Raw genomic sequence first — 27345 nt, forward strand, 5'->3', positions numbered from 1 at the left:
ATTAAAAGTAATTTAATATCCTAAAAGGTGTCAGAAAAGATATGCTATATTTATGAAAGTAAATAGAATTTAGAAAGAAGAAATAGCAATAAAATCTCTTGAATGTCAAAAATATGGTATCATAATTCAATAGAGTAATTGGAAATTAAGTGACCATATCTCTCACAAGGTAGAAGCAGATATAGAAGCAGAAAACATACTACAACTAGAGAGTCACTTTAAATGTACACTATCTAAACAAGAATTCCAAAACATCCAGTATGCAAGACGTTATCAAAGATAGCACAAAATAAAAATTTCCCTCATACAGGACATTAATGGTTCAGCAAGCCTATAATGCAGTATAGGGTTGAATAAAATGTCCAAGAGGGATAAAGAGAAGAATACAAAAACTTCCAAAAATAAAAGAATATAATACACAAGGGATTCAAAATCAGAATAGAGTTAGACATTTCTGATGCAATGTATAAAGCTTTATAGGAAATAGTGGGGAGTCGGGCGGTAGCGCAGCGGGTTAAGCACATATAGCACAAAGCGCAAGGTCGGCTTAAGGATCCCGGTTCGAGCCCCCCGGTTCCCCACCTGTAGGGGAGTCACTTCACAGGTGGTGAAGCAGGTCTGTAGGTGTCTATCTTTCTCTCCCCATCTCTGTCTTCCTTTCCTCTCTCCATTTCTCTCTGTCCTATCTAACAACGACGAAAACAATAATAACTACAACAATAAAACAACAAGGGCAACAAGGGAATAAATATTTTAAAAAATGACTTTAAAAAAAATGGTGCTCTGGCATTTCATATACTTTCTTTTTCTTATTTGACACTATTTCTTACTCTTGTATAATAATTAACCATTTAAAAAAGAAAATTAAAAAATTGTATTTAAATTATGATTCATGAAGTTATTTTCAAGCCATAATTTTTATACCCAGCTAAATCTATGATTTTTATACCCATCCATGCCTCTAGAAGTTGACTTTATCGTTCTTAATAGCTGAGCAGTAGATGCACAAAAGTAAGCTCCAACTGGATCAAGGATTTGGATGTTAAATGAAAAGCCATGCAATATTTAGAGAAAACACTGACAAAACTCTTTTAAATCTAAGTTTTACAGATATCTTCAATGACTCAGACTGCCTAATTTTATAAGTGAAATCTACCTGCTTTATTGGAAATAGCTATACCTGCTCCATTTTGGAATGTCTGTGGTTGCTTTTATACTATCTCACTCAGAAATGGTACAGAAGTAATGCTGAGACGTTATGACAGAAAGTGTATGGCATTCAATCTAAAATATTTATTTTCTGAACCTTAAATTTGCCAATCTGTTTAAGAATTATCAGGACTTGTAGAACAGAGGGCTAATCCCACTTAAGGATTTTTGATTCAGTCTTTGATAAGGGGCTTGAAGTATCTGCATTTCAGACAAGTTTCCAGATAATGCTGAGGCTGTTGTCCTGACTCTTATGCTGAGAATCATTATCCTAAAAGAACTATTTGACTTTTCCAAAATTATGTGTAAATATGTTTATAAGATGTTTGGCATATGTCTGGAAATATGTGTGTGAACTTAGGCTAGAACCAAAGTATATAAATAACCTCTGATGAGTTGAATGTTAAGAGAAATGATTAAAATAGCTTTTACCAAAAAAATATCTTGGAAGAAACCATTAAAAAATTGAGAAATGGGCCAGGAAGTGGCACACCCGGTAGAGCACACATGTCACCGTCAAGCCCCTATTCCCACCCGCAAGGAGGAAGCTTCACTAGTAGTGAAGCCATGCTGTGAGTGTCTCTATGTATATTTCCCTCTCTATTTTATTTTTTCCTTCCAATTTATGTCTTTATTTAATTTTTTTTTGTTTGTTTAAATAGCCATGGGAATGATGGATTCGTGCAGGTACCAAATCCCACTAATAACCCTGGTGGAATAAATAAATAAGTAAAGAAATAATAAGAAATATTGTGTTGATTTTCTGTTTATACTATAAAATGTCATATATATAAAGGCAGGAATGTCGGGAGTCGAGTGGTAGCGCAGCAGGTTAAGTGCATGTGGCGTAAAGCTCATTGAGCCCCCAGCTCCCCACCTGCAAGGGGTGTCACTTCACAAGCTGTGAAACAGGTCTGCAGGTGTCTGTCTTTCTCTCCCCCTCTGTCTTTCCCTCTCCATTTCTTTCTGTCCTTTCCAACAACAGCGACATCAATAATAACTACTATGACAAAACAACAAGGGCAACAAAAGGGAATAAATAAATAAATAAATAAATAAATAAATATTTTTTAAAAAGGCAGGGATGTCCCCAGTTCTGAGGCCCATTCCATGAGTGGTTTTAGGAAACCATACTGTGCCACTGCTGATATACTGCGGTTTATCAAAGGCAAGTATCATCACTGTGAGAACATCTATTTGTAAACCTTTTTTTTTTCTTTTTTCCACTCCAAAGTTACTCGTTTTGTTCTTGTAGAACACTTTTTTTTTTTTTTCTGGAAAAGACAGTTTGAGAAAATTTAAAACCCATTCTTCTTTCCTTGCCCTCCTTCTCAAAGCACAAGACATCAGGGAATCTTCCTGAGTTGTCCCAGACCCCTTACTCAGTCTCCTACTTCCTTTTCATTTCTGCCTAAACTCCTGCTTGCTTTGTCTTAGGAGGTGAGAGAAAGATACTGAATAAGCCTAAATTCAAATCAGGCCTGCAGGAAAAAAAAGAACACTGCTAATATTACTGATGATTTTTCCCCCCTAAAAGCCTAAAACAAAGGAAATCTGCTTCTAAGAATGGCCTTAATCAGTCACATATGTGAGCTTAAATCTGACTCTTCAGACAATTTTCCACCAGCAGGACTAGATTTTCCCATACATCGATTTACCTTTTCTCTTGCCTATTATCAGTATAAGTATATATATTTTTTCCTAAAGATCCTAGGTAAGATACCAGGTCCTTTAACTGTACGAAGCAAGTAGCCAGAAAATCTAGTGTTTGAAAGAAAAGGGGAATGAAGGATTGATGAGAGTGAAAAGAGCCTCTGATTGGTAAAAACAAACAAACAGCTTTAAAAATCTGAGAATTGTGCCCTGCAGGGATGGGTTTGCAGAACTGTCAGCTTCACCAGTTAATGAGGTACTTTGTCTAATAGAGATAGAAAAGACCATTTATAATAATGCTGAGCTTTGTGTGTGATTTTAAAATTAAATTGAGTGGAAATGCAGCAAATACTAACTGGCATTGTTTATTTTCTAATTGATTTGCTACAAATGACAAAATAAAAGTGTGAAGTATATAAGCCAGTAGGTGATTTTTCAGGCGAAAACACTGAAAATATCTGACTCTAATAGTCCATGCTCCCTTGATTAGAGAAACAAGTAGTGGGTTAAAAGTTTACAAAAAAAAAAAAAAAAAAAAGTTGGTATTTTGAGCAAGACATCCTTTTTAGGGTTCAGTGTATTTTATAAGCTAATGAATAATGTAGTCTCCTTTCCAAGGTGTACCAAAGCACTAGGGAGCCTGGGAGACCAGATGGTCTCACTGATGACAAGGTTCATTTTTAATATTAATAGACCATGGAGTTGTGGTCCTGGGGAGAATGTCATCTGAATGAGGACAGCTCCTGACAGCCCACCTACTCATGACCAGTTTCTTCTATAGGTGGCAGCTAGGTCTAGGCAAATACTTTTTTTTAAGGCTAGCATGCTAATTGGTAGAGAGCAGAGATCATGACTCAAGTGGTCTGTCTCTTAAGTGTGAGGTTCGGAGTTCCATCTCAAATACTGCATGTGCTAGGATATGCTGTGGTTTTCTCTCTTTTTCTCCCCCTCAACCCCTCAATAATTTATAAATAAATCTTAAGGTGAAAAGAAGAGCAGAGAGATGATAGAACCAATAGACCTAACTTCCAATTTTGGCTTAGCCACAGGCTGACTTTCTGAAACTATGAGAGTATGTCATTTAAACTCACTGAGACTTAAGTTTCCTTGTCTGAGAAATAATAACTACCTTATTAAAAATATTTTGGAGACCTGAACTTAGAGCTCAAGTATAAAATATCTGACATATAGTAAACAAATCACTAGAAGTGGTTATTAATCAGATCATTCTGGGGCTTGGAATAATCAACTTGCTAGGTTCACAAACAGAGAAATCACTAAACCTAATTGAATTTTTGTTCTTAACTTGACCCAGATTCTACCTGTTCTTTTTTCCATAACAAAAGATTTAATTCTATTAATGATTTCCTAGGTCTGCCATGACCTGTTCCCTTCCTTGCCCTGACCTCCAACACTTTACATCCCAGAAAGCCTGTTACCAGATATAATTTGAGGAGACAATATATATGTTAATATTAGCTTTTAAATAATATTTACAGGGCCAGGTGGTGGCGCACCTGGTTGAGCACACACATTACAGTGCACAAGGACTCAGGTTTGAGCCGCCAGTCCTCACCTGCAGAGGGAAAGTTTTGCAAGTGGTGAAGCAGGGCTGCAGATGTCTGTCTCTCTCCCCATATCCCCCATTCCCTCTCAATTTCTGCCTATCTCTATCCAATAAATAAAAAGATTAAAGAAACTAATATTTATTATTCACTTGCCATTTATTCTGCACCAGATAACGATTCTCCTGTTAGTACTACCTCATTATTTCAGTCAATCTTCACAATATCTCTTAAAAGTAAATTCTGTCATTCTTTGTTTTATAATAAAAATGGGCATGCTGGCATCTAAGATAATTGTCCAAGGGCAGGTCATGATTTGAACCTTGGCAGTCGGACACCAGAATTATGCTCTAGGTTATTACTGTCTGCTAACTTTGGGGTTATTGCTGATTCATGCCACATGGGTTTAAACCAGCCTTCATTTAATCGGTCAAGCTATGTAAACACTTTGGATAAAAATTAGGAATATAAACATTATTGGGGATGATACTGATTAATATCTGATTTATTTTGAAATAGTGTGGAAATTTTACACAGTACTAGACTGGGAGAATTTAAGTAAGGTGATGTAAGTAGAAGAACTGGAATTCAGATGACTAGATTATTAGTTATTTCACATACTAACAATAAGATGAAAATATCCTTGAATTATTTACAATATGTATGTATACATTTCTTCTCTTTCAGGATTTGAAACTCTGGATTTTTAAAGTGATAACATCCCAGCCTTAAACTGAGAAGTTGAATAAAGTTAGTCAATCCTTATAACCAGCATTAAAAAAAAAAGATGAGAGGTGGAGTAACCAGACTAGGAAGAAGCAAGTTGATTTGTTGAACTATCTCACCTTTGTACCAGAATACAACTTAGACTCACCTCTTGCCCTCAACTTGCCTGCCCACTTTGGATTAAGATCTGGGGTGATGTGTTCCCACACTAGAGCACCTTTCATACTGTGAGACCTGAACGATGACCACCAGTAGTCACACATGTCCCGTCCCAACAGTGAATGGACACATGAGTCACTATCCAGCGGCTCCCTACCCATTACTCTTTCCACCTGTCATTGGAGGACTATCCCTGCCGACTCTCCGAGGCCTCCATGGCCATCCTCCTCCAAGTGGATGCAGCACCCCTTCACCTGCAAGTAAGTCACTGGGATTTGCTATTTTTTCTCCTTTGGTTGATTAACTTAATGGACCTTAGCAATCAGGATGGTTCATACTCAGGGTGTATACTTACTTTATTCAAGCTTGGTTTCTCTTGGTCTAGAAATTGTACCTTTTGCTCTGTTGACAAAACTATACCGTGAAACCAGATAAATGGCACATTTTAGAATCTGGTTCACTGAATTTGCCCTTTTTCATGAAATATAAACACAAAATGTAGTTTGCAAATGTGACCAAGGTACTAGAATAAATTTACTACCTGATGAAGAGAACAGTGAGTTCGGCGCTTGGCACTGTAAAAATCACTAACAATAATTTTAGGTTTAACATTAGTTTTTGCTGTGTGGTTTCATTTGGATTTTTATCCATGTCTTGGGCACAGATAGTATCTATAGTTGTTGTCAACTTTTCTGGGATTTCTGCTAAAAATTCATGACATTTACTTTCCTTAGTGTTCTTGGATACTTTTGTCTCGATACTAGCCTGCTTTTCAATTCTGATATTGCCGGAGACTATGAGTATAAAGTACACTAAAATGTAATCAGAGTTGGATTTTTTAAATTCCTTTTTGTTGCCCTTGTTGTTTGATTGTTGTAGTTATTATTGTTGATGTCGTTATTGTTGGATAGGACAGAGAGAAGTGGAGAGAGGAGGGGAAAACAGATGGGAAGAGAAAGAGAGACACCTGCATACCTGTTTCACCGTTTGCAATGCGGTGGGGAGCAGGGGACTCAAACCAGGATCCTTATGCCGGCCTTTGTGAAGTGGTCCCCCTGCAGGTGGGGAACCAGGGGCTCGAACCAGGATCCTTCAACCGGTGCAGTTGTTGCACTTTGCAGCCACCTGCGCTTAACCCGCTGCGCAACATCCCAGAGTTGGCATTTTTAAGACTGATATGCCTGACTCAGAGAAAACAACTGTATTATGTGATTTTACAAAAACAAGTTCTGCACATTTAAGGATAATCTTTGGTAGTATGTGAGGTCTTCTACCTTTTTGAAACAGATTGCCTGCCTGGTGTGACATCAGGAAGTCAATTGGTTTATTGATTCCACTGTGGGGTGTCAGTCTTCTGCAATGCCTTCTTCAAATTTATTCAGGTTTTTCGATAAATAGGGGATCTTATTGGTGACTAGTTCACATTTGTCTGTTCTTTAAGGAGTTCCTCAAGAGAGTGGCTTGAAACTTGGTAATTTAACAAGGCTGTCACCTGCCTCCTAGAATAGTGGCTTTCAGAATAATAGGAGATAATGGGTGAGTCAGTAGAGTGCATATCTTACCATGCACATGATCCTGCTGCCAGCCTACAAACTGGGCAAGGAGAGCTACAAGGATGTCCTTTCTTCCCCTGTAGCTCCACATTTCTTCTCAATTTCTCTCTGTATAGAAAAAAAGAAAGAAAAGAAAAAATGGTGATGAATATTGAATATCTGACAATGCACACAAGTATGGCTAGAAGGCTGAAGAGCTGAATAGACAGACATGTGTTGTAGAGTTGTCGATTGCAGTCACAGTGTTACCATGCCTGAAATACACTGATTTTTTTTTCCCTTCTTTCTTTGGCATTTCTGGTCAGAGCATGTGACCAATAAACTCTTAAATTGCTTAACAACTTATTCTCTGACTTCTCAAGTTCAAACTGAAAGTATATATAGCTGAAGTAACTTATTTTTAAAAAAGATTTTTTTAATATTTATTTATTCCCTTTTTTGTTGCCTTTGTTGTTTTTTATTGTTGTAGATATTGTTATTAATGTTGTCATTGTTGGATAGGACAGAGAGAAATGGAGAGAGATGGGGAAGGCAGAGATGGGGAGAGAAAGACAGACACCTGCCTCACCGCCTGTGAAGCGACTCCCCTGCATGTGGGGAGCTGGGGACTCGAACCAGGATCCTTAGGCCGGCCCTTTTGCTTTGCGCCATGTGCGCTTACTGCCTGACTCCTGGCTGAAGTAACTTCTTAGCCATCAGGAGACAAGAAAAGGTAAGTATCTGTATTCAAACTTAATTGCTGACCTAGCTGCCAATTCAAACCCTGCTCACCCAACAGACAAATGACATAATGAAGTTACTTAATAAACACATGAAGAGTCTGACCAAATGGTTACCCAAACTATTAAATTTCACCAAAAACACAATGAATGTAATTCCACAGCTCAGTCTGATGTATAGTATTTTCTTACATATTTCCTCAGATTAAAAATGTGTTCTATAAATGTAATCAAAATGATTTTCCTCCTGAGTGAAACATAATCTTACATGTTGCAATCTTTGGGGCAGTTGTAGCCCCCATGTGCCCAACAGTAAATCTCAGCAACTTTAAGATTCTTTGGATTTTAAGAACAATGCAGAATATAGAAAGGTGAGATCTTTATGCTGGATTAGCATCCTTAAACATTTGAACTCTCTTAGCGTACAGTCTCCCTCACCCATCTGTTTGCAGATATTTTTAGGTCTAAGAATTCTAATAGTGCAGTGTTTGTCAAACTATAGCCTACAGACTAAATCCAGCCTGCCATCTGTTTTTGTAAATAAAGTTTTATTGGATCATAGCCATAGTGATTTGCTTACATGTTGTTGGTGGCTGCTTTCATGCTGCAATACAGAGAGCGTATAGCCCACAAATCCTAAAATATTTACTGTCTTGCCCTTTTCAGAAAGTATTTTGCAGTCCTTCTCATGGAGAACAAGAATTAGGGTCAGAGGGGAGATAGCATAACGGTTATGCAAACAGACTCTCATGTCTGAGGCTCCAAAGTTCCAACTTCTATTCCCTTCTTCTTCTAGCGTTTGCCCTTCTTCCGTAGCCAGTCAACAGCGTCAGGTTGAGCCTGATGTCAAGTTTTGAGACCTCCTTTGAATCTAGAGAGGTGGCAGTCGTTGACTATGTGGGTCATAGTCTGTCTGTAGCCGCAGGGGCAGTTCGGGTCGTCTCTGGCTCCCCAGCGATGGAACATAGCGGCGCACCGGCCATGGCCTGTTCGATAGCGATTGAGGAGGGCCCAATCATAACGTGCCAGGTCAAAGCTGGGTTGACGCTTGCAGGGGTCTGTGATGAGGTGTTTGTTCTTTACCTCAGCTGACTGCCAACTCTGTTTCCAAGAGTCTGGAACAGAGAAGTTCAGTGTAGGCGTAGGGGACCAGATTGGGTGACGAGACGTCAAGCGTTGGACAGGGTGGGCGAAGATATCCGCGTATATTGGCAGGTCCGGTCGAGCGTAGACGTGGGAAATGAACTTAGATGATGCCACATCCGACGAATATCTGGCGGGGCGATGTTGCTAAGAACTGGCAGCCATGGAACCGGGGTGAAACGGATGGTTCCAGAAATGATCCTCATGGAGGAATATAATTTGTAATCGACCAAGTGGACATGGGGGCTACGGAACCATACTGGGGCACAGTATTCTGCAGTGGAATAGCATAATGCCAGAGATGATGATCGTAGTGTGGAAGCGCTCGCGCCCCATGAGGAGCTGGCCAGTCTTGCAATGATGTGATTCCTCGCGCCCACCTTTGCTGCAGTTTTTATGAGATGTTCGTGAAATGACAGAGTGCGATCGAGAGTAACGCCAAGATAGACTGGCTGGGCTTCATGCCGGATTCTCGTATCGCCAAGATGCACATTAAGCTCACGCGAGGCCGAGGCATGGTGTAGATGGAAAACAGATGATACCATTTTTGCAGTGCTAGGGATTAGTCGCCATTTTTTACAGTAATCAGATATCAGAGACATGTCTTTCATGAGTGTTTCCTCGAGGATGTCGAACTTGGATGCCTGAGTTGCACAGCAGATGTCATCGGCGTAGATGAACTTCCTTGAAGAAGTTTCTGGGAGGTCAATGATGTAAATATTAAATAGCGTAGGAGCCAGAACAGAGCCCTGGGGGAGGCCACTTGAGACAAGTCTTCTATTCCCTGTGCCACCATAAGCCAGAGCTAAACCATACTCTGGTTAAAAAAAAAAAAAAAAAAAAAAGCAAGAATTGGTATAGAAGTCAGATCATCTCAAATTTAATCCAGGCTCTGATATTAGCATTTAGAATTCATTTCCATAGTTGTATTTATACTTAAACTTAAGAACACTTAGTATCTCATCATATTTTTCTTTGAATCTTGTACTTAGTGTTTATTGTAACTTTTTTTTCTTACTAATTTTTAATGTGGAGAATTGAACTTAGTTCTGAAGAAATGTCATTCTCTGGCTCTTTAGAATAAGATGGTCCTTGGCGTTGGGAGTTTGTCATTGATTAAATTGTCATAGTCTATTTGAAACTTAAAAAAAAAAAAGAATTCATTTCCTTGGTCTGTGTCTCCTCTTAATCGGAATATACTGGGATAGATTATAACCAAAACTTCTTTCATCTCTAAGTACAAAAGTATTCTGTTAATTCAGTTACCGATAAAGCATAAAATACTATCATTACTAAGATGAATGATCATGCAGTTTTAATTTATTTGATGAAAAGTTGTTCAAATGTTGGCAGTTTTGTATCATTCTGCCTCTAGGCTGAAGTATTAAAAATGGGGATGAGAGTGGATGAGTGACTGTAGTTTCGGGTTTTTGTTTTTCTGAGGGTCAACAGGTGTAGGTAGTTAAGTAACTGAACTTGAAAAGTTGGTAGCAAAGCGACAGAAAAAGAACTAGTTACAGAAAATTAAGAGTGGAAATTTCAAATTTGACTTGTTTCATTCCTTGGTCAATACCTTGTTTTATTATTTCTTGCCATTTCTAGTCAAATAATATGAAAGACATTCAGATTAAAATCATTAAAATAAGCCACTTTTCAGACAGGCACTTACCTTGTTAAAGTTTGTGGTTTAGAAAAACTGGGAAGCAAGGATAAGATTTTAAAAGTTACAAACTTAGTTAAAAATATATATAAAGGGGTCCAGGTAGTGGTGCACCCAGTTAAGCACACATATTACTGAGTGTAAGGACCTGGGTTCAAGTCTCTGCTCTCTGCCTGCAGGGGGGCAGGGCTCACATCATGGGTGAAGAAAGTCTGCAGGTATCTATCTTTCTCTCCCTCTATCTTCTCTATCAATTTCTCTCTGTCCTATCAACTAAAAATTAGGCAAAAAAAAAAAAAAGGGAAATAATGGCCACCAAGAGCAGTGAATTCTTAGTGCTGGCACCAAGCCCCAGCAATAACCCTAGTGGCAATAAAAAAATTAAAAAAATAATAAATTTCAAGTTTTATTCATGTACTGAGATGAATTATGGAGGTAGCCAAATTTTATAAAGTTTCAGTAACTAGCAAAACACATGCTGAGTGGAAAAATCAGTTAATCTGGAATAAGAAAGGGAAAAATATATTGGGTAATGACTCCATAGAGAGGGTCATGTGTCATTGAACTACGGGATTCTATTCATAATGAGTTACATGGCTAGATTCTTTAGCTCAACCAGAAAGAATAAGTTCTCCTGTTCATGTAACAAGGTGTTTATCTTTGTTTCTTTTTTATTATCTTTATTTTATAGAGAAAGAAATCAAATGGGGGGAGTCGGGCTGTAGTGCAGCGGGTTAAGCGCAGGTGGCGCAAAGCACAAAGACCGGCATAAGGATCCCGGTTCGAACCCCGGCTCCCCACCTGCAGGGGAGTCGCTTCACAGACGGTGAAGTAGGTCTGCAGGTGTCTATCTTTCTCTCCTCCTCTCTGTCTTCCCCTCCTCTCTCCATTTCTCTCTGTCCTATCCAACAACGACAACAACAATAATAACTACAACAATAAAACAAGGGCAACAAAAGGGAATAAATAAATAAAATAAATATTTAAAAAAAAAAGAAATCAAATGGGAAGGGGGAGATAGAGAGGGAAAGAGACAGACACTTGCAACATTGCTTCACCACTCAAAAAAAAAAAAAGCATTCCTTCAGCAGTTGGGCACTGGGGGCTCAAACCTGGGTCCTTGCATATTGTAGCATGTGCATTCAACCAGGTGGGCCACCATCTGGCCCATCTGTAACAAGGTTCTTTCAGCATTATTTAATTACCAAGACTCAGGAATCTTCTACTTCAAACATGAATGAAAAAAACAAACAAAAAAACATGCCCACAGCCATAACAGGTACTCCTTTCTCTTCCTTGCACTCAACCTTCTTTCCTAGACCAGTTACTCTGCCCTGTATTTATCCCCTCGTTTCTTATAGTCCACGAGTCCCCACATACAAAAATATACTGGAGCCTATATTTCACATATGTCTTTTCTTAGCCGCTAGGTTATTGCTGGGACTTGGTGCCTGAGCAACAACTCCAGTGCTCCGAGTGGCCATTTATTTCCCTCTTCACAAATAGAGGGAGAAGGAAACAGAAAAACACCTACAGCCCTGCTCCATCACTCATGAATTTCCTCCCTTGTAACTGGGAACCAAAGGCTTGATCTTTGCCTACGGTAATATGTGGCCAGGCAGGTGTGCCACAACCTGGCCCTTCTCTAGACATTTAACCTCTCTGGGTTTCTGTCCCATCAATGATGAAATATTTTCCATCTTTTATAATCATAGATAAACAATAATTACACATAGCAGTTTAATATAATATAATAACAAGATATAAGTATGATGAATATAGACTGTTGTAATACATAATCACTTTGAAGACTTAAGGATGAAGGTGGTGTGCAAATAGGGAAAAAAAAAAGTATTAAGAGGTGGAATCAGGTTCCCTGAAAGGTTTGTTCAACTCTTTTCAGGAGACCATGGTTCTGTATATACAGTATATACAGTAACATATTTTCCCCCAGTCCCCATGCATGTTCAGACAAAGAGCCTGTCCTTCCTCCGTGTGGCAGCTTGGGACCCTTCCTTTGGCCTGATTGTAGCATGGAGCCTTTGGCTATTGGTTCAACCATTTGTTATCACTCACAATTCTGAGGGGGAAACAAAGGTACTTTTCAGAAACCACTCTCCAGAATCTTATCATTTAAAAGAAAAAAAAATTGCAGGAGAGAAGTAACTTCAAAACAGCATAGAGTTGTACATGTCCTAGCCTTGGAATTCTGTACATTTTAGGATGTTTTGTTTTGTGGCACAGTAGCCTTACCCAGATGCTGAGATGCTCTCATGTGTTGTCAGAGCTCATGTCTAGTGATTCTCATTTGTTAAGGCCTGGGTCCTACTAAAGTAATCTATCTCTTGGCCTTGAGTTTGCATTCTGACTTAATTCTATTACCATAAAGTCTCCATAAGCTTGGAAATCAGGAATCATACTTTAAAAAGCGGGAGTGAAAGTAAGTAATAAAATCGAGCATTTATCTTGTACACTCTGGACATTTAGCATTTGATATGTGCCTTTCTATCATTTTCCTTTCGTTTCCTTCCTTTTTTTTTTTTCCACCAGGATTATGGCCAGGGCTCAGTGATTTCACAGTTCATCCATCACTCCTGGCCGCCATTATTTTCTTCTATTCCCTTTCTTTTATGGCTAGAATGAAAAACTGAGAGAGAGAAGGGGGTACAGAGAAGGAGAGGGAAGAAAGAGTCCTGCAGCACGGCTTTGTCCCTCATGAAGCTTCCCCCTCACAGTAGAGACGAGGTCCTTGTGCATGGCAATGTGTATACTCAGCCAGGCGCAACACTGCCGGGCCCCTAATGTATGATATTCTAAATCATTTCTAATAACCTCCTAACAATGCTGCCAAGTCATTAGGTAGGAGCTCACTTTGCAGAGGAAGATCTTGAGGCTTAGAAAACTTAGAAATCATATACTCTATTAGTATCAGTGCCAAGTCCAAGACAAACCCCAAAGTGAATGTCTCTGTCTTTGTCTGGCAAAAAAGGTCGATTTTTAAACCCCTCAGGGGATCCGTAGTTCCTCTATGAATTTTTTCTTTCCACAGAAATAAAGGTTATTTGAAGGACCTCAGGAACTCTGGTTTCATCAGCTACTGTAAAGGAGGCTATTTTTTTTTTCTCCAAAAAGGCAAGTTGAGAGTACTCCCCATATTTAGGGAGTGCTGCAGAGCTCTGTTCTGCAGGCAGTTTGTCACCTTCAGGCAAGCAAGGTTTCCATGGGAAGAATAACCCCTACCAGCTGTCCCAGAGAGCACTCAAAATTTAATGCTCCAGAGCTCTCTGTGAAAGTTGGACAACTGTCTGTCTGTCTCTCTTTATGCTCCTTTCATGGCTGCTCATTCAGTTTTATTGCTGCACATGTGTTTTTTATAGATAGTTGTAATTTGGAAAATATTGTTAGGAGTTTCTACTTCAGAATGTCTCTCAAAATGGTTTTAGTTTAACTCCAGCATCTTAAAATGAGACTCTCCCCCCGCCCCCGCCCACCCTGCTTCTCTGATGGTTAGAAAGTCCTCTCCTGTCAAAATAATAAAATAGGACATTTCTACAAAGAGGGGGAAAAAAACTTACGTAAACATAGACTGTGAGTCTCAAAACTACCAGTATCAGAACATAAAATGACCCTTGTCTCTCCTTTTTAAAATTTTTTTTTAACCTTTACTTATTTATTTGATCGAGACAGCCAGAATTTGAGAGAGGAGAGGATAATAGAGAGGAAGAGAGACAGAAAGATACCTGCAACATTGCTTCACCACTTGCAAGGCTTTTCCCCTGCATATGGGGACCAAAAGCTGGAACCTGGGTCCTTGTGCATTGTAATATGTGCACTCAACCAGGTGTGCCACCACCTGGCCCCAATCCTTGTTCCTCTAACTTGTTATATGTAAAAAGGGTCCCATTTTGCTTTCCTTCAGCAGAGCAAACACCCAGATTGAAATTCCTTATTGCATGATAAATACAAATGATCCAGAGATGCTGATTCTGTTTAATATACAGGGAAGTAGTACCTAAAATAAACTCATTGATTTTATTATGCATCACCGTTAGCTCTGCAATCTGTCTCCCTCTACCAAGAGATGTTTTTGTCCTTAAAGACACGAAACAACCCTTCTCTCCAGGGATTACACCTAATTTTAAGAAGTCAGAGGGTTTAGCATGTTATTGACAATAAATAGTGAATAGGAACCCTAAAAGCATGGTTCATATATGTGTACCCTTTTCTTTGTATATTTATTCATTTATTTATTTTGCGGCAATGGGGCATGAGCCCAGGGTCTCATGCACGTACACTACCACCACTAAGCCCTTCCTGAACGGAACTGATTTCTCACTCTTTTTAGAGAGGAGGGCCAAAAGGAAAGGAGAAACAGTAGATGGAAAGGAGGTGGGGTGGGGGAGGGCAGGAATGCCATATCACTGAGTTCACCATCTGCAGAGCTCCTCTACCGCTGTTCACGGTACTAGGGCTAGAACCCAGATCCTCACGATTATTTGTGAGTTTCTTTGCCCCAGCTTTTTTTTTTTTTCCACTAGAGTTATCATTAAGACTTGGTGCCTAGACAACAAATCCACTGAGCCCAACATAATTTTTCTCTTCCCTTCCCTTCCCTTCCCTTCCCTTCCCTTCTCTTTTTTTTCTCTCTCTCTCTCTCCCTCTCCCTCTCCCTCTCCCTACCCCTCTCTCTTTCTCTTTGACAGAACAGAGAGTAATTGAGAGGAGAGCATGAGATAGGGATTGCAAAGCTTCAGCTCTTGCTCTATAGGTGAAGACTAGGAGCTTAAATCCAGGTCTGCTCAACCTTTTTTCTTTTCTTTTTTTTTTTTTTTTTTTTTGCCTCCAGGGTTATTGCTGGGGCGCTGTGCCTGCAGTACCAATCCACTGCTCCTGTGCCCATTTTGTTTTTTCAATTTTTTGGATCAGAGAGAAATTGAGAGGGGAGGAGGCAGATAGAGAGGGAGAGAGTCAACCAAGTCTGTTGTTGCGGTGGTCTGGTGTCGGGCTGCACCGCGGAGAAGAGAGCGGACGTCCAGAGCAAAGGGGTACACAAAACTTTATTATAGGATGGGGGGGAGGTTTGGTTCAGACCACGTGGAGCCAGCCGGCAATGGCCGACCACGGGGGGAGAGCAGGGAGCGAGACCTCAGAGAGGGAGAGCTGAGAGCCCAGAGAGAGAGAGGGGAGGGGTGAGGGGGCTTTTTATTGGGCGACAACCAGGGGTGACGTGTAGGGCCAGGATTGGTTGGAAGGGGGCACTCTAGGATTTAGCGGGGCATAGAAAAACCTGGGGGCGGAGACTGCATCAGAATAACTCCTCAGCAACATCTCCTCCTATCCCTTTATATCTAAATGGACACAGTAAAGAAAAATGGAATGGAGCAGGCTTAAATGTTTTAGAGGAATGCCATGCTCAGGTGGGAAGATGTAGGACTTTCTGTGGAGGAGGGAAGGCTTAAATGGCTGCCAACCTTGTGAGATTTATGCGTCCTCCTGTGCTCAACCCCTCTTTAGAGAGAGAGACTTACCTGGAGAGACTCATCTCATAGGTTTAAGCGCAGCCTGCTCAACCATCTCTTCACAATATCTCTACATCTTTTCTATCTTTCTATCTAGTAATTGCATAAGATGTACAAAGTCTATAAAAGACTATCATGGGGCAGAAACCTTTTGGGCATAAGCCTAAGTGACATAACAAAATAGGAAGGGACAAAGTTAAATGAAAAAGGTTTTCAACGTAATTCTTATAAAGATAAAATTAACTTACATTTAAAGTCTGAGGTAAAAATTAGTTAGCAATCAATATATTTTAACTAAGTTGGTCTAAACAAAAGGTTAAATAGACTTGTTGATATGTAAAACTCTCCACTACCTTCTCTATTAGAAATGGTAGATCGCACAATGGCTATGCTAATTATTCTCATGCCTGAGGTTTCCTCTCCGGCCCACACCTAGGGTGTGTCTCCATCTTGAATGGGTGTAACAAAAGGTTAAAAGACGTTGTTGATATGTAAAAGTCTCAAATTCCTTCTCTATTAGAAACGTTGGATCGTGCAGTAGATATGCTAATAACAAGTTTTGTTTCATAGTAAGTAAGTTGCAGCCAGCTGCCTGTGGGACTCTAGGCCATTCCCCGTCCCCATGCAATTGCCCGTCGAGGCAAGTAGCCCCCCAGAGGCAAGAAATGTTTTTTTTTTTCAGATATGGCCCCCTCAGGCCTTCCCTTGGCAACATGCTGGTTTTTGTTATATATGTTTCTGTTCACCCCACACCCTTGATACTATAGTCATTTAGTTAAAAAGAAAAGGGGGAATTGTCGTATGCTTTACATTGGTTTGTTCTAGCCCTCCCCCGCCAAGAGAATTGGATCAGTCCTGTTAATTTCGCTGGCCTGCTTGGCCCCACCCGAAGGAACCCCGAGAGAGAGTTCCTGAGTTCCTGAGTTCGAGAGTTTCAGGGTTACAGAGTAAGAGAGAGTTCCACAGTGGAAGAGTTTCAGAGGGTTCCCCAGTACGAGAGTTCCAGAGTGCCAGAGTTGGAGGGTTCCTGAGTTCTTGAGTTCGAGAGTTTCAGAGTTACAGAGTAAGAGAGAGTTCCACAGTGGGAGACTTTCAGAGGGTTCCCCAGTACAAGAGTTCCAGAGTTCCAGAGTTGGAGAGTTCATGAGTTCGAGAGTAAAAGAAAGAGTGCTTGTGCCGCCGCAAAGAGACAGCAGAGTTCTGTTTGGTGATTAGTTTGTCTTAGTTTATGAATCATTGTTCCTGAATAAAGAAATACAGCTTCCCTGCCCAGCCGTTGTCTCCGCGTCTCTGTTACCCACTGTGAAGCAAGCTAGAGCCCAGCAAGAGTCTTCCGAAATTTTAACAACACAAGTCTTAAAACTGGCCCTTGCCCCCAGCACTTTTAAGCCAAATAAAGACAGAGCTAAGGGAATTTAACTATAACAGTTATGTCCATTTTATCTGCTTTTGATCATTGGGCTTCTCTAAAGTTCTAAATCTTAGAGAAGTCAAAGGCTTTCTTTTGGATGTTTCAGAGATAGAGTTACCTTTTCTCAAGAATGAACAATTTTAGTCTTTCCTAAGCCTAGAGTCATGTCTGTATTTACATATGAATTCATCCCATATAGGTATGAGATTGTTTCACTGCAGAGGCTCTCGCCCTTTCCCATAAATAACAGAATCTTTGTATCTTCTTGGCTTCTTCTACAAGTTCTCTAGACTCTGAGCAAGTATATTTTGTAATCTTTTCAATAGTTATAATGAGGAACTGGGTTTATTCTATTTGTTGAGCTTTATCCCAAAAGGCTCAAGAATATATGAGCATGAATCAGAAATAAAGAATTGTTATACAATTTCACCAAATTAACTATAGTGCTCAAAGGAGAATCTCAACTATAGAAGTGTGTTCTTGAAGAGAAATAGTTTTTCAGCCTACAAAGACAATAATTAAAACAATCATAGATTGAGTTCTAAGTTACTCTTGACAGTGATTATTTCTAGGAAGGACATGTATAGAACATAAACTGAGAGAAAAACCAGTTAAGGAGAAGACATAGAGCATAATGGCTTAGAGTTCATGCCAAAACTCCTTTTGGTATTATATTAATTAGATGTTAAGTTGAAAAAAAAAGACATTAACATTAAAAAGAGCACCTTAGGGTTAAGGAGATAGCACAACAGTTATGCAGAAAGACTTCCATATCTGAGCCACCAAAGATTCCAGGTTCTATGTCCAGCCAAATTATAAGCCAGAGCTGAGTAGTGCTCTGGTTTAAACAAATAAGCAAACAGTCCAATCTTTTGATCATATGAAAATTGAACCTCTGAAAATTAGAATCCCCCATAGCTCTGAATTAGCTATGGGATTTTCAAATATCTATCTTGATAAATTCATTTATCAACAACTCCTATATACTTCAGATGGGCTGTTTTATTACATACACACACACACACACACACACACACACACACACACACACACACCACACATTTCGATGACCTGGAATTATGGGAGACTAACCACCTCACAGGCATAAGTACATGGCATGAGACACAATTTGTAATAGCCAAAACCTGGAAGCAACCCAGGTGTCCCACAACAGATGAGTGGCTGAGCAAGTTGTGGTCTATATACACAATGGAATACTACTCAGCTATTAAAAATGGTGACTTCACCATTTTCAGCCCATCACATATGCATTGCCTTGCTATGCTTGGCCTCATCTACTAGCTTTGGATTTCATAGATTTTCTTTTCTATTTTTTTTTTAATTTCTTTATTCTGGAATTAATGTTTTACATTTGACAGTAAATACAGTAGTTTGTATATGCATAACATTTCCCAGTTTTCCACATAACAATACAACCCCCACTAGGTCCTCTGTCATCTTTTGTGGGCCTGTATTCCCCACCACCCCAGAGTCTGCTTTGGTACTTTATGCCAATTCCAGTTCAGGTTCTACTTGTGTTTTCTCTTCTGATCTTGTTTTTCAACTTCTGCCTGAGAATGAGATCATCCTATATTCATCCTTCTGTTTCTGACTTATTTCACTCAACATGAATTTTTCAAGGTCCATCCAAGATCAGCTGAAAATGGTGAAGTCACCATTTTTAATAGCTGAGTAGTATTCCATTGTGTATATAGACCACAACTTGCTCAGCCACTCATCTGTTGTGGGACACCTGGGTTGCTTCCAGGTTTTGGCTATTACAAATTGTGCTGCCAAGAACATATGTGTACACAGATCTTTTTGGATGGGTGTGTTGGGTTCCTTAGGATATATCCCTAGGAGAGGAATTACAGGATCATAGGGTAGGTCCATTTCCAGCCTTCTGAGAGTTCTCCAAACTGTTCTCCACAGAGGTTGGACCAATTTACATTCCCCCCAGCAGTGCAGGAGGGTTCATTTGACCCCACAACCTCTCCAGATGAAGTGGTATCTCATTGTTGTCTTTATTTGCATTTCTCTGACAATCAGACTTGGAGCCTTTTTTCATGTGTTTCTCGACCTTTTGGATCTCTTCTGAGGTGAATATTCTGTCCATATCCTCTCCCCATTTTTGGATGGGGTTATTTGTTTTCTTGTTGTTGAGCTTGGCAAGCTCTTTATTTATTTTGGTTATTAGTCTCTTGTCTGATGTATGGCATGTAAAGATATTTTCCCATTCTGTGAGGGGTCTCTTGGTTTGGGTAGTGGTTTCTTTTGCTGTGAAGAAGCTTTTTAATTTGATGTAGTCCCACAGGTTTATGCTTGCCTTAGTCTTCTTTGTAACTGGATTCATTTCATTGAAGATGTCTTTAAAACTTATGCGGAAAAGAGTTCTGCCAGTATTTTGCTCTAGGTATCTGATAGTTTCTGGTCTAATATCCAAGTCCTTGACCCACTTGGAATTTACTTTTGTATTTGGTGGAATATAGTGGTTCAGTTTCATTCTTCTGGATGTTTCAACCCATCTTTTCCAATACTATTTGTTGAAGAGACTCTGCTTTCCCCATTTAATAGTCTGGGCACCTTTAGATTTCATAGATTTTCTTTCTTCTCCTGTTAAACTGATGTCTGGAATACAGAAGAAATTCTAGGGTCTATAAAAGGACTGAAATGATGCTTCCAACTGGAAATTTGTTGATGTACTCTTAGATATCATGATGATTATCAGCACTGTAGGCATTTGGTTAAGTAGCGGTTAAGAGGCAAAATCTGAGCAAAATGTATAGTACTCGCAAGCAGTAAAGGGCCACCATACATTCCCATGTCTTCCAAACATTCCATCAGACACCTGTGTGAAGAATTCCCCCAAATAAATGGTGATAAACTGAATCTAAAACATGACTGTTTTATAACTGCAGAACATTGTTGTGTACTCCTAATACACCCTGAATTATTTATTAATTTAATTTATCTGTAAATATAAGGTAAATAGGCCTTTGTTTTGTTGGAGTGTCCCTGAAAGTCATTTACTACTCTAGAAAATCATGCCACGTACAATAGTACAATTTCTGATATTTGCTTCACCAATATCACATGTTTTTATTGACCTAAAAACTAAACATGGACTGTAACTTCTTACTACCAAAGTATAGAAAATTAAGTTTTTGATATTTTCTACTTAAAAAGTATTTAGTAATTTTACTGTTTTCTTATAATTATATCATTGTGATAATTTTCTTTTTTTCTTTTGCCTCTCTATTGACTTGAGCTAATGAATATTATTTTATGAACATTTTCCCTTCATAGTTTGTCTCTTTAATCTGGTAACTATAAGGTCATGATCATGAATTATGTTTACAACTTTTTAATGAACTTTATTCTTCTGGTCTCAGTGCCTCTCTCTCTCTCTCTGTCTCTCTCTCTCTCTCTCAGCTTCTCCTTGGGTGCTAACCTCCCACACACCTCTCTTGACTCCCAAGGTCACCTTTCATATCATTTTTGTTTTCCATTTCTTTACCTCAAAGCTCTACAGTTATATTATAGTCAAGGACAGACGTACTAGGTAGGGAATTTTCATCTTATTAAATAATGACAACAACAACATGGAGCTAAGAAAGATGCCTGGAAAGAGGAAAGGGCTAGTAGAGGAGGGTTTAGAAATGGGACAAATGAACGGTGGACAAGCATTTACAGAATCCAGAACTCCTACTTTCTGCACCCCAAAAAATAATTTTGATCCATACTCCTGGGGGGCGGGGGGTAGAAGTGATAGAAGGAAGAGGATAAGAGGACTCTGAACTCCAAATCCATCAGGAACTGGAGAGAGAAGAGGAGAAAGGGAGGGACATTTGGATGTAGAATTAGGGTTATGTGTAGCTTGTAAAGAGATAATGGAACTTAAAAAATAGAGGAAAATTATATGCAAATATAGACAGTTATAGAAATACTAGTTAACCCATATCTGCAACCTTAGGGAAACTGTTGTAGCTTACAATAGAAGGATTAGGGATTCAGAACTCTGGTAGTGGTAATGGTATGGAATTGTATCCCTGTTGACATGTAATTTGTAAATCAATATTAAATCACTAATTTAAAAAAAGAGAGATTGTGCAACAAATCAGAGAGAACAATAAATATGTATCTTATTAGAAACATACTGGGGATATGGATGAACCTGCCAATGTCCATGTCCAGTGGAGAAGCAATTTCAGAAGCCAGACCTTTCACATTCTGCTCCCCATAAAGAATCCTTATTAGTCCTTATTCCCAGAGGGATAAAGAATAGGGAAGCTTCCAATAGAGGGGAAAGGACAGGACAGGATCTCTGGTGGTGAGAGCTATGTGGAACTGTACTCTCCTGTTATCTTATAATCTTGCTAATCACTATTAAATCACTAATAAAAAATTTTTTTAAAGAAATGGAACAAATAAGTGAGCTATTTTGACCATACTGCTTCAGTTTCATCACCTATAAAATAAGATGGTTACTTTTCAATGGTTATGGAGAGATACTCAACAATTGATGCATATAAATTAATTATAACATAACACTTAAAACTCAGTAATAACAGTTGTCATTCTTCCCTCTGCTCTATAGTCAGAGCCTGTCTTCTCATAAGCAAAATCCTTTGTTGTCACAGGACCTTCACTGTGTCAATTGTTCATTCTAGTAAAAATGCAATGCATTTTTACTAGAATGCATTCTAAAAATGCATTCTAGTAAAATTTACTAGAATGCTTCTAAAAATGCAATGCATGTGTATTTTTCCATATTTTCTAGAAATCTATATTAGGCTCATGGAAGTTTTCACATTACAAACTTTATACTCTGGAAGGATTTTCCCTTAAATTTCAAAAATCTCCAGAATGCAATTTTAAATTTGATACTCCAAAGAGCTTTTGTTTGATGAATAACCATGGCCTGCTGAATAATTTTATCTTTATCAGAAAGAGTTCATGACCAAGAAACATGTGTGCTGAGTTTTTCATTCACAGTTGGGTTCCCTTAGAGTCAGGGAACTTAGTCAAAGGCTTGGCCTTTCTTCCCTTCTATGTCCTGTAAGTTCTGCAGGTCACTTAGTCTCTATAAACAATGTCTAATAATGCTTAATTTAATTTCTGGAATGTTTATAATAATGGGTTTTCTAAGCATGCTTTTGCTTTTTTTTTAATACTAAGTTACTCTAATGTTTATGGTTATGAAGTTGGCTAGTCCAAATAAAAGATACCTAAAAGAAAAAAAATTATATTAACATATCACATGAGTAGGTCGGACTGTAATGATGGCCATCTCACTAAAAGTAAAACTATCCTTCAGCATACTTAGTAAAACTTTCATTAGAGGGGTCTCTGAAGGAATATTTGACAAAACTGAAATTTCAAATGGAAATCTCTTGAGACGTGCTCACACCATCCTTGACATTCATCTGGACCTACTATGAGCAATTTCAAGATTTTTGTTTTATCTCTTCTTCCTCAAGAAATGTCTTTGCAGAATCTAAGCCAACATCATAAATCACAGGAATGTGTGCCATTATTGAAAATAGTGTGGTTTAATTCTGAGCGCTGTAGTAGGTTTAAATGTATATATATTGTGGTAAAGGTTAGCGTCTTCAGTACTTGCCACAGTGTTTTTAATGTCATTTTGAGAATAGAAGATAGGTCTGTAGCCAGTATGGGAGATGTGAACAAGTGCTATAAAATAACCAAAAAAGACCAACTTTGACTTTTATTCCACTGCAAGCACAGCTATTTTAGAATACACAAGACTATTTTTAAAATGTATACAGCCTTTGCAAAGCAAAAGAGACACATACTTTGAACCAAAAATAAACAAAGACTTCATTTAAAAAAAAATAGTTCAAATGGTCCATGTCAAATTTATGTTACTTATTAAAGGAAATTCAAATCAAGACCACCCTGCAACATCATTTTGTATCATTTAAAGCTGCAAAAATTAAGAAGTGTGGTGACAGTATCAAGTGTCAGAGAGTTTATAGTTTCCTGGAGAGAAAGTCCATCTGCAAAGACTTTGACACACTGCTGGTGTGATCCTTACTCAGTATAAAATACTAAGAAAATAACACTAGCTTCCAAAACTGAATCTTTACATTAGCCATCACTAAGCAATTTATATTTTAGGTATTATCCTAGAGAAATTCTGTAATATAAATACCTGAATTCATGTTTAAGAATATTCACAGGGAGTCGGGCGATAGTGCAATGGGTTAAGTGCAGGTGGCGCAAAGCGCAAGGACTGCCATAAGGATCCCAGCTCAAGCCCCCGGCTCCCCACCTGCAGGGGAGTTGCTTCACAAGCAGTGATGTAGGTCTGCAGGTGTCTGTCTTTCTCTCCCCCTCTCTGTCTCCCCCTCCTCTCTTCATTTCTCTCTGTCCTATCCAACAACGACAACGTCAATCGTAACTACAACAATAAAACAACAAGGGCAACAAAAGAGAATAAATAATAAATAAAAAAAATTTTTAAAGAATGTTCACAATGGAACTCTTATAGATCATTTTTAAAATCAGACATGATTCAAATATCTATGAGCAGAAAAATGTAAAAGAAATAATGACATATTCAGTTCAGTAGTACACATTAGTGAAAATGAAGTAGGCAACAACATGGATAAATCATAGAAATATAATATGAAACATATAACAATTCCTCCTTTTCTTTTTAACTAAATGACCACACATTTTATAAGGCTATATATATTTTTTTAAAGATGATTATAAAGAACACATTCAACATAACATACACCTCAGGGGCTAAATTGACTTGGCAAGTGAACAGGATAGACCAAGAACACCTAGGTGGATGCAACAGAAATAAGAGATATCCAATTTTCTCTATTTTCCTATACACACTATGCTTAAAGAGTAAAGAGAAAAATTTTCCCTACCTCTCAGGATTCCTCATGGGCTACTTGAATAAAGTAATATTAGAGAAACTAGTAGAGAGAATTTATATCCTGTGCTTAAAAATATGAAAGATGGGGCTGGGGCTTCAAAGAGAGGAAAAAGCTCAAGGGGGTTCTTGCTTCACAGTGCAGTTATTGTCACATGCATATAATATCCTTCTGCACCCGGTCCTCACTTCTTTTCTACTCCTACCTCCCCATCCCCAGCGTGCCTTGCTTAACTTTGTTTTCTCCCTCTTTGACCCTAATTATTAGGTCTCACCTATAAGTGAGATCAAAAAGGAAGCTTAGACTCTTATGAGCAGATGATGAAGACTAGCTTCTCTATAACTGGATGGCTGACCTACCATATGTGCTTGGCAAGGCTTGCTCTGGACATCTAGGGGAGATCTATCCTTTAATACTATATATATATATATATATATATATATTTGCTTTTGTGATTATTAAGTATACGTTTTTATTTTCTTTATTGGGGATTAATGTTTTACCTTCAACAGTAAATACAATAGTTTGTACGTGCATAACATTTCTCATCTTTCTGCATAACAATACAATCCCCACTAGCTCCTTTTTGAACCTGTGCTCTTCCTCCCCCAGGTCTTTTACTTTGGTGCAATACACCAAAACTACAGTTCAGGTTCTACTTGTGTTTTCTGATCTTGTGTTTCAACTTCTGCCTGAGAGTGAGATCATCTCATATTCATCCTTTTGTTTCTGACTTATTTCACTTAACATGAATTGAGTACACATTTAAACAAACTGTCTGTGTCTATATCTTTCACATATTCATAGATTTAAAAAGCAAGGAAAATAGCCTGAAAAAAGAAATTGACATATTTTTAAAGGCAAGTGGCCAATAAAAAGCATTTAAATTTGATTTCTCAGTCTTAAACGAAGTGAGTAAAGTGATCTAAAAATAAAGAATACTTAATTATTTATTTGTTAAGGTAGATAGAGAAAGAAAGAGAGAGCTTCCTTCAATGCAATGGGGGCCAGGCTTGAACCTGAGTCATGCTCATAGCAAAGCAGTGACTAGTGCTGCTAGTCACTACTAGTGCAAAATGTGATTTTTTAAATAATATAAAAGATGTAGATCTAGGATTTTTTATTTCATGCTTATGAGAAGGCAAAGAATCAAAAAGATTCCCAGCGCCATTCAGACTTTAGAGACCTGAATACTTACAGTCTTGATAATAAAAATGCAATTTTATATAGCCATTGACTGGAAAACTTTCAGTATATGACATGGGCCTTAAATATTCATACCAGTGCCTTTTTTTTTGTTGTTCCGAAAAATTTATTTGTTAAGAATGAATGTTTTAGTGTGTTTGGGATAACAAAGATATTAGCACATATTTGCTTATAATTTTTAAAAAATCCTGTAAACTACCTCTGTGTCTAATACATGGTGAATGATGAAAATAAGTAGAGAGAGAGCTGAGAGCTTACCTGGTAGAACATGCACTTCACCAAATGCTAGGACCTGTATTTAAGGCCTTGGACACTACGTGGGAGCACTGTGCCAAGAAGGAAATTTATGAGTGATGGAGCACTACTGTTCTTTCTCTTCCTATCTCTCTCACCATCTACCTAGAAAAAAGAAAAACAGAGAGAATACACCAGACTTGAAGTCTCAGCACAGGCCTGGAAAGGAATAACACAGAGAAGGAGAATGAGGGAGTCAGTCGGTAGCGCAGTGGGCTAAGCACATGTGGCGCGAAGCACAAGGACCTGCTTAGGGAACCCGGTTCAAGCCCCCGGCTCCCTACCTGCAGGGCGGTGAAGCAGGTCTGCAGGTGTCTATCTTTCTCTCCCCCTCTCTGTCTTCCCCTCCTCTCTCCATTTCTCTCTGTCCTATCTAACAATGACACCACCAACAACAACAACAAAAACAAGGGCAACAAAAAAGAAAATAAATATTAAAAATTTTAAAAAGAATGAGAATGATAAATGGGGCAGGGGCAGGTGGTGGCTCACCCATTAAGCATACACGTTTCCGTGAGCAAGGACTTGGGACTGTCAAACTCCTGTTCCCCAACTGCATGGGGTGAAGCGTCACAACCAGTGAGCAGTGCTGGAGCTATCTCTCTCTCTCTCTCTCTCTCTCTCTCTCTCTCTCTCTCTCTAACTCTTCCTCCCCTCTCAATTTCTCTTTATCATATCCAGCTAAAAAGGGGGAGGGGGAGGGGACACAACAGCAGTGGGTTAGACATGGAGTCATTAGGCATTAACACTGGTGGCAAATAAGTAAATAAATAAAATAAATAGAAATAATATATATATAAATAATAAACAGCAAACATTGGAGAAATTAATATCATGGTTTGAAAATGCTCAGTGGGGGAAAAAAACACAAAATTAATAGAATTATGATTGAAGGCTGGGGAAATAGCTGGTACAGCACAGAACTTTCATGTCTGAAGGGCCCAGGTCAGTCCCCAGTGCCACACACACACTGAGTGCGTTTCTGTCTTGTCTCTCTTGCATGTTAATGTGTCACTCATAAAATTAGCAATCTGAATAAATTAAGAATAGTATTCTGTATTTAACATAGACATTAAATATATTTGGAGTATATGGGTCTAGGTCAAAAGCTGAAGACATCAGTAGTATTTCTGGGTCATGAGATTATCTGTGATACTTTTCAAAGTTTTTATTAGAGATCAATAGTCATTTATAAGACCCTAAGATTATAGGGCATAATTCCACACCAGTCCCACCACCACAGTTCTATGGCCCAGAACCACCATAGTTTTCCTAAGTTTAGGTTAAACCCATATCTATCTACCTACCTATCTATCTACCTACATATTTTTTTCAAGTGTGTGTGTGTCAATTCTCTATACCCCAGTTATGAGTGAAATCATCACATTGCTGTGGATCACTTCCTTACTTCACTAATCAAAGTCACGGCCAGCCCTATCTAAATGAAAACTTTATGTGTAAGTCACGACTGTTTCAACATGATCTCTTCACTGCTTAGTGTTTGACACATAGTATATGCACTAAATAATATACGCAAGTTATATAGAAGAGGTTTTCTATTGTGTTAACTCACTAGTATTCATTTGAAAGAAATATCTTCCTGGGGGCCAGATG

At 38.7% G+C, this 27345-nt stretch overlaps 1 protein-coding gene across 2 annotated transcripts in view; it reads left to right on the forward strand.

Annotated features, from left to right (window-relative positions):
* Positions 1 to 5224: 5224 nt before the first annotated feature.
* Positions 5225 to 27345, forward strand: part of RARB (retinoic acid receptor beta) — a 463751-nt gene continuing 441630 nt past the window's right edge. Inside the window, exon 1 of one of the 2 annotated variants that reach the window (XM_060180445.1) lies at positions 5225 to 5572. In XM_060180445.1, the coding sequence (XP_060036428.1) occupies positions 5395 to 5572 (178 nt within the window). In that variant the 5' untranslated portion in view covers positions 5225 to 5394. The remainder of the gene's footprint in view (positions 5573 to 27345) is intronic. The other variant, XM_007517120.3, reaches the window with a different exon arrangement.

Source organism: Erinaceus europaeus, chromosome 21, assembly GCF_950295315.1.
Source record: "Erinaceus europaeus chromosome 21, mEriEur2.1, whole genome shotgun sequence".
Lineage (NCBI taxonomy): Eukaryota > Metazoa > Chordata > Mammalia > Eulipotyphla > Erinaceidae > Erinaceus > Erinaceus europaeus.